This window comes from Fibroporia radiculosa (genome assembly GCF_000313525.1).
Source record: "Fibroporia radiculosa TFFH 294 genomic supercontigs, scaffold2909, whole genome shotgun sequence".
In the NCBI taxonomy this organism is placed as follows: domain Eukaryota; kingdom Fungi; phylum Basidiomycota; class Agaricomycetes; order Polyporales; family Fibroporiaceae; genus Fibroporia; species Fibroporia radiculosa.
Window position 1 is genome coordinate 1 of NW_012133667.1, and position 7856 is coordinate 7856.

A 7856-nucleotide genomic window follows, 5' to 3' on the forward strand; every position below is an offset into this window, starting at 1 on the left:
CTGTTTCGGCCTGATCCACATGGGGCAGTCAAACAGGGTGTGGTCCCGATATCTCCCCCTCCTCGTCGTTCGGTGACCATAAAAGCGTAACAAATGAGTGACACCGAGCAGAGCTTTACGCTGTCCGTTCCCGAAGGCGACATTGACCTTCTGAAGAAGAAACTTGAACTCACACGCTTTCCTGACGAGCTGGGAGGGGCTGGATGGGATTATGGTGTGCCTCTTGCCGATGTACAAAGGCTGGTCGTGCGCTGGAAGGAACACTTCAACTGGAGAGACGCAGAGGCAAAGATCAATAAAATCCCGCAGTTCATGAGAGACATTGAGGTCGAGGGATTTGGGTCGCTAAATATCCACTACGTGCATCAAAAGAGTGAAGTCAAGAATGCCGTTCCACTGCTATTCCTCCACGGGTGTTCGTCATTTTTGTGGTTCATGTTTGACCCAGGAGGTGACCTCACGTTGACCGTATGTAGGGCCTGGACACTTTCTGGAGGTGCAGAAGTTACTGCCAATTCTCACTGCTGCGTCCCCTGACCACCCAAGCTTCCACGTCGTTGCTCCTAGTCTGCCTGGATACGGCTTCTCGGAAGCACCTGCAAAACCAGGGTTCTGCGGTGCTCAGTATGCTAAGGTTCATTGGCCTGACTAAATGAGAGTAAGCGTATTCTGACGCTTCGGTCTACAGGTGGCTAACAAGTTGATGATCGCGCTCGGTTATAAGGAATACGGTGAGTAGCATACACTAAGCTTGAACTTTTTGTCACACCACTCACCGAAACGTTGTGATCAACACTTCTCAGTGGTTCAGGGCGGCGATTGGGGATCGTTCGTAAGACATCATCATTCTCATCAATCCAGTGCCGTACCATTTATATGTCCTGTTGCCCTAGATTGCACGCACGCTTGCGCACATGTATGGACATAAATCCGTCAAAGCGTGGCACACTAACTTTACCCCGTGAGTCGCACCTGCACTCTCCTGATAACGTCATTAAATCTTTATGTATTTAGCATCCGCCAACCTCCGTCGCTGCGGACGCACCCTCGTCTCTTTTTCCAACACCTCTTCACACCCTACACTGACGCCGAGCGCGCGGGCCTGAAGCGCATGCAATGGTTCAACGAGAAAGGTCGTGGCTACTTCTTTGAGCAATCCACCCAGCCACAGACGCTTGGATACTCGCTCGCGGATTCGCCTGCGGGATTGTTGGCTTGGATATACGAGAAACTCGTTGTATGGACAGATCAGTATCCGTGGGATGATGATGAAGGCAAGTTCCCTATTCCGCATCCATGCTGGTCGCTTATCGTGAATTTAGTGTTGACGTGGATCTCCATCTACTGGTTCTCTCGAGCCGGTCCCACTGCTTCCACGAGAATATACTATGAGGTTACAGCCTCTAAGGAATACGCTAAGTTTGCATGGAGCTCTATCCCCTGTGGACTGTCTTTCTTCCCGCAAGAGCTTGTTGCAGTTCCGAGGACGTGCGTATGACTACTGTCTTTTCGCATATGGGCTTGTTTTTGCACATATGTACTGACGTTTTGCGCTTGCAGGTGGGCACGTCAGGTTGGCAATGTGGTGTTCGAGTCTGGCCATGGAAGTGGTGGTCACTTTGCTGCTCACGAAAGACCTGTCGAGCTTGCCGCCGATATACGTGCCATGTTTGGCAAAGGTGGCCCTGCGTTTGGGGTGGTATCCGAGCGTATTGGTTACGACGAATGAGTGGAGTTTTCCATGACTTTCATGTGATTTTTATGCGTGATGTCGTATTAGCCCGAGCATCGTTGCTATCTACATCCGCGGAGTCACTGTTTAAAGGCTGTGTATAAGGACAAAATTACTTCAATGCTGTGGATTGTCTGTGGATGGTTGACTTGCTCCAGATTTATGAATTTGTCGATCGCCTACTGTGGTTGACGCACTATGGTGTTCATATGATCTTTGCGAATGAGATTCCTACTCTACATGCATGCGATTAACCCCTGGCTTATCTTATTCTACACATTACGCGATGGCTCTATCGGTCAATCATCCTCTCCAGTCTCTCTCGCCACTCTCCCAGTCATTTCAGCAAACTGACATCAAGCAGTCTATTAGAGTCTATTACGCCTCTCGGCAAGGGCGGACCTCCTCTCCACACGGCATTTCACTCACTATGCCTTTCTACAAGACGCGAATCCACTTTATCAGGTCCTCTAACTTAAGCTACATCTTCTTTGCTAGTCCTATCGATGCCTGATTGCCCAGACCCGTCACCCACTGTACCCTTCGCAGGCCCAGGTCCGGTAGGGATGCGCTCGACAACTCGAGGGAGTACCGCATTAGGAACCCCAATGCATTCGCCGCGACATGCGTGTGCTGGAAGGTCGGGAAGACGAGAGCATACCCGATGTCGGCGACGGGCTCTGCGCCGCAACGCGCGCAGCAGCGCGATCACGCCCGCCAGGCTCCCGCCGCCGAGCGTCGGGTGCGCGTCGTCGCACCGCGCCTGATCAATAATCGCGAACATGATCCTCTCGGGGTTCTGGCGGTAGTGTTTTTCCACATACTCGAGGAAATTAGCGAGGCTGTCATGAATGAAGGGGAGGTACTGGTAGAGCTCTTCGCAGTGCGCACCGACATTGTCCCAGTAGGACTGGCCGTGTACGGAGGGAATAGACGGCGTCAAGTGCACGCGCTCACTCTCAAGCGACTCGGGGTAGATGGGGAAGTTGAATTGATGTCGTATGGGTCCGGTCCATACAATTCGGAGTCGGGCGTGGGAAGAGCAGCCAACGGAGGGGGGTAGAGATTCACATACTACTGACATCGTGCGGGATCCGCTTCGGAGGACAGTGGTCAACGACGCTGCTCAAGTATAGGTAGTACTTGTGGAGGCATTGTCGAGAAGACTGGTGTTACTTTTGGCGATCGGAGTTCGAGCAGCAGCTGAAACTAACACTCGGATCACTCTCAATGGCACATAAGCGTGATTCATGAACAAGTGCTGGCCATATTATAACTATAAGAGATGGTAGGGCTAAACCACATAATAGTAGATGTCTAACAGTACGCCCGCTCTATCTCCCGCTCTATTCTCACAAGTTGCAGCGCTAGATATACAAGTCAGGCATACAGGGGCGAGCTTATGGTGACAGAACACTTACCCATTAACTGCGATGTATTAGCATAATTCTTCATGACGTCCCTTACTGTCTGCAACGCAGCCACTACCTCGGCGTGTTCGGCTTGTATTAGCTGAAACTGCCTAGGCCCAGCAGTTTGATTTTCAACTAGTGATGTAGAAGCCCACACATTTCGTAGTCGAGCAATCTCACCAATCAACGCTCGACACACCAACATCCATAAGGTCTATAATGAACCAGGTCTGTCACAGCAGATTTAATGACAAAGAACCATAGCCAAGGCTTACTGAAAGTATTGGATCCACTCGAGTAATTCGACTGAAATCCGTTCCTTGAATCACAGCAGCTGCCATTTCCGCTGAGCGGACAGCTTTTCTTCGCGAAGTCATCCCCACTTGTTCCTGTACATGCAATTGGATTGATGCAGCTCGGCAAAGTGTGTGAGTGACTAGAAGCTCGTGAGCAGCAGATGCCTCTAGTTGCTGATTAATTGGGAGCGTGGCGACGAAACAGTTGATGACATTGTCCACCATGGCAATATCAGCTGCTAGTGAATGAGAGTGGGAAATCGACTGGGAAGCTGCAAAATATAATGAAATGTGAATGGGTGAACGACGAAGGATGAGCGAAGAGCCAGTCACCATTTCCATGCACCCTTCCTGCAAGTACAGCGGCACGTTCAAAAAGGGCGGACGCCTTGGCTCGGAGGGCGAGTGGGGACGAAACATGTGGCGGATTTGACAAATCAGCACCATTCAGGAACATATCCACGGTCCGGAAGTTGAAATGGGAGGCATCAGGGATATTGTCCTGTGACGAGCGCAGATCAGATAGATACTCAGACGCTCAATTGCACATAGTATACCATATCATAAGGCCACGGTGCATCAACCTCTCCTGTACAAGATGTCCCAAACTGTGATGAGGCGCGCATACACGCAGCCCAACAGACTTCGAGGATGAAAGCATGCCAGAACGCATCTATCCGCTCTTTCTCCTCTGCCGCGTTCCGTGCCGGGGGCAAACTGAACTCGGGAGGTCTTAGGGCGTCTACTGGAAACAAAGCCAATTGTGCAGATTGCGTCTGATGCAAGCGGCAGCCAAGCACGATAGCCACGGCACCGCTACAATGGTATCGCCCTTCCAATAGGCGGCCCGCATCGAAGAAGTAGTTGGCGACTAAGATCTCGGTTTGGATTACATGAAGGGGAGAGTGGTCTCCACCGCGTGCCAGCGGTTGCACTGCACGAGTGAGGAAGACCTGTTCATACGACATGAGTATCGAATCCTCTGACAGATGCGCTCCCCATAGATAGACTGCATTCAAGAGCGCAGGTAGCAGTGTTTGCTGACCTGACACAACATTATGCAACTGGGAAGAGAGTGCATCAAGAAGGTAATCCACACTGAGGAAGAAACCAACTTGGTCTGCATATGACAAAAAGTGGCTGACCCTGAAACAGAAAGTTAACCGACGCGGCATTCGGTCCGAAGCCAAGAGTACACTTGCAATGTTTGTGCTACTGCAGGAGGTAGTTTGGTGGATGGAATAGAGCTTCCATAAGCATTATGCGAAGACCGATTGGCGTGTAGTGCAGATGGGCTCGCAACAGCTACCGAACCATGGACACTGGGAGTATTCACAATACGAGGCACGGATTCAGCCACCAGTGAGACTGGAGATCGTGCTGATGAGGTGAGAGGCCCTGAGGGATGGAAATATTCATGTCGAGTCACTCACCATTGGTAGTACCAAGAGGATCTCCATGTGGACTCGGGGCACCAAGGACAAAACTTGAAGATTCGCCCAATCCAGCCAGTTCGAGGTGGTATACTCGGCTTTGTAGACGCTTGATCCTGTCTTCTAGCATTTGGATCTCTTGTGGAGAGTCGGTACCGTCCGAGTAGTGACACGAATCCTCGCAGTGGAAACGTTTACAAGTACCACAAATAGGTCTAACCCCGTCGCATTTCTACCAGAGTAACGATGAGCACAGCGTAAATGCACTAGGTACCTGCCACATACATATTTACGTCTTCGACAGTTGATGCAAGCTGCTCCGCGCGGTGCCCTGCCTGAGGGAGTAGAAGACAGGCCAGCTCCTCGCGGCCCTGAGTTGAACATCAGCTAGAATCAAGAAAATGTTGCAACGTCGTGGTTCCCGGAGAGTTCCTCTAATATATGAGGCTGGATGCTGAGTTACCTGTGGGGGTACCGCCGGGATATAGGTAGCATAGCCATTGCTGGTCGGAGACCACGGACGGCTTTTGCCTTCAGCGTACGAGATTCGACGTCAGAGCAGCGACGTTACCGATCCGGCGAATGCAAAAGGCCATCGTAACCAAACGCGACGTATTGAAAATCTTCTTGTCGAGCCCGTGCGAGGGCTGCTTCCGAACTAAAGTCGGACGGAGTAGCGACGCACATCACCCAGTCGATCCCTAATGGAGCCGCGTCTACTGGCCAGCAGTTCCGGTAGCGCAAATTCGTGCGTGGAGATTGTATTGATAGGAGGCAGAATCTGACATCCGAAAGCAATCCGAAAGGAGCCGGGCCATGCACGAGTCTAAGCGACGACGAATTGGCCCGAGTCAGGGAGCGGTTGTTTGTCCTTGTGTGGCAACAGCCTTAATCACTTGCCTAAACAGGACCCGAGGCAGCGTTCCGAGCTCTTCCGAGTGTCCGATGTGCTCGCGATCGTTTTCGCTACTCACGCATTTCGCGATCATTGATCAAGGCGTACCAAACGTAATGACGAAATAATAGTGACGAAAACAAGTTGCAAGGAATAACACAACGAAGCTGTACGCGTAAGCATCGTACTCATACAGAGGATTGAGCACCGTGACCAGCGGCCATAGCCAACAGACTAGCTTTATCTCCACTTTCCTCTACCAGAGCACGGAGCATGCCGTTTTTATTTTCAAGCAATTCAGTCGGCTTACCGAACTCAACCTGAACGTGTTCAGTAATCAGTCGCACAATGACATCGAAACCTCGAACTTACGATCCGGCCAGCATCCAGAACCATCTGGATTTCAAAACGAAATGAATGGATCTATTTTAGCAGGGTGCAGACGTAAAGCAGCGCGCTTTCACTTACGATCTTATCCGCATCCATGATAGTTTGCAAGCGATGCGCTACGGTCAGGACAGTCACGCCACTATCCATCTCTCTGCGAAGAGAGGCCTGAATGACAGCGTCCGTAGCATAATCTGACAAAGGAGTGGTTGTGAGCAATTAGCGCAATATACTAGTCTCACGCATCCTACCGATGGCCGATGTAGCTGTTCACATGATCTTACATTAGTCAGATTCCTACCCTTTGTTGACAGCACGCACCTTCATCCAATATCAACAGTTTACTCTGCCTGAGGATTGCTCTCGCAAGCGCAAGGATTTGCCTTTGACCAACAGACAGATTGCCGCCTCCGCCCGCGATCTGGCTGTCCAAAGTGATGCGGCTTCCGTCCGAGTCATTCTGTAGAGAGAAAAGACCAGCAGAGCGGAGAGCGTCGTTTAGGACTGCATCGTCGTATTGCCCGAACGGATCCAGATTCTGGCGCAACGTCCCACTCAGGAGTTCTGGCTTCATGTCCAATTCTCCGTGAGCCAGAGGCTGTCAGAAGTGCTATAGGTGACTTACAACTTGAGGAATGATTGTTACACTTGACCTCAGCGCATCCAAATTGATTTTATCCGTAGGGAGACCATCGTAATATACACTGCCTTCGGTGAGGATGCACCGTAGCAAAGCTAAAGTCAAAGAGCTCTGAAGTATTGCATGAAAAAAGAGGGCTACCTGGAGGAAACAACGACATACCTTGCCGCTTCCAGTCCGTCCCACTTAATTTCATGAGCCTAACGCGCATTTCGCACTTAAAAAGAAGCTTACCAATCCCAACGCGCTCTCCAGATTTCACCTCGAAAGACACATTCTCCAGTACGCGCGACCCATCCTATCAGCAATTCAACAACCACCTACAATTATAGACATTACCGAAGGCGTACCGAGGAGTATCGTGCAGATAGCTTTTCGACCTTCAAGTCGCCACTTGCGGGCCAGTAAGCAGGCGGAACTCCGTTCTCAGTAGGTTTTTCCTCCTGCTCGATCTCCATATATTGCTGTATGCGCTCCAAACTAGATACGAGTGTCAGCTTAGTGAGAAAGTGATGTGCATCCATGCATACCTATTGCCTGTGAGAAGAGATCAAATTCACAAAAAGAACGTAGATGACCCAATGCGTACCAGAAACCTCAAATTCGTTGAACATGCGCACAGCGTACAAGATATAGGTACTGAAGCTGACTATAACAAGCTTAAGAAAACAAATCACAGTCGTGCGAACCTGATGTTCACGTACCTGCCATACTCAACGAAAACCCGGTATCAGACGCTGTCGCACTTCCGCTATATACGAGATATGCACCAAGACTCGCAGAGAACAGAGCAGCAAGGGAATCTGTGCGAATAAATACCCATCTGTTCTCGTTGAGCACATGTCATATTTGAAAGGTCACGCCAGCCCACCTATTCAAATTGTAAAACGCTCTCGACATTCTAGTGTAGCGATCAACCCGTAGCGATGACTCTTTTCTGAAGGCGTCTTGGGCTCCGTATGCTCGAATGGAGACTTGTCCGGGAATAAGTATATCCGACAAATGAAGGAGAAGTGAACACGCACCCAAACCCGCGAAGGCCGCACCGAAGTGACCCAAAA

The 7856-nt window shown here is 50.5% G+C and overlaps 3 protein-coding genes across 3 annotated transcripts; 1 reads left to right on the forward strand and 2 right to left on the reverse strand.

Annotated features, from left to right (window-relative positions):
- Nucleotides 1–93: 93 nt before the first annotated feature.
- Nucleotides 94–1729, forward strand: FIBRA_08784 (uncharacterized protein; the record flags this gene model as incomplete). The annotated part of the gene is made up of 7 exons (XM_012330405.1): nt 94–415; nt 477–634; nt 689–731; nt 804–832; nt 894–961; nt 1015–1488; nt 1561–1729. 7 exons carry the CDS (start codon nt 94–96, stop codon nt 1727–1729), a joined length of 1263 nt encoding a protein of 420 aa, XP_012185795.1.
- Nucleotides 1730–2207: 478 nt separating this feature from the next.
- On the reverse strand, nt 2208–2816 carry FIBRA_08785 (uncharacterized protein; the record flags this gene model as incomplete). Its single annotated transcript, XM_012330406.1, has 1 exon — nt 2208–2816. The coding sequence occupies one exon, from the start codon at nt 2814–2816 to the stop codon at nt 2208–2210; it is 609 nt and encodes a 202-aa protein (XP_012185796.1).
- Nucleotides 2817–3049: 233 nt separating this feature from the next.
- Nucleotides 3050–7695, reverse strand: FIBRA_08786 (uncharacterized protein; the record flags this gene model as incomplete). Its single annotated transcript, XM_012330407.1, has 21 exons — nt 3050–3099; nt 3154–3358; nt 3420–3712; nt 3774–3942; nt 3998–4586; nt 4637–4808; nt 4874–5105; nt 5167–5244; nt 5963–6088; nt 6141–6164; nt 6237–6349; nt 6407–6421; nt 6477–6723; nt 6781–6906; nt 6958–6980; nt 7030–7093; nt 7146–7275; nt 7326–7332; nt 7385–7444; nt 7500–7618; nt 7667–7695. The coding sequence occupies 21 exons, from the start codon at nt 7693–7695 to the stop codon at nt 3050–3052; spliced, it is 2871 nt and encodes a 956-aa protein (XP_012185797.1).
- Nucleotides 7696–7856: the final 161 nt, after the last annotated feature.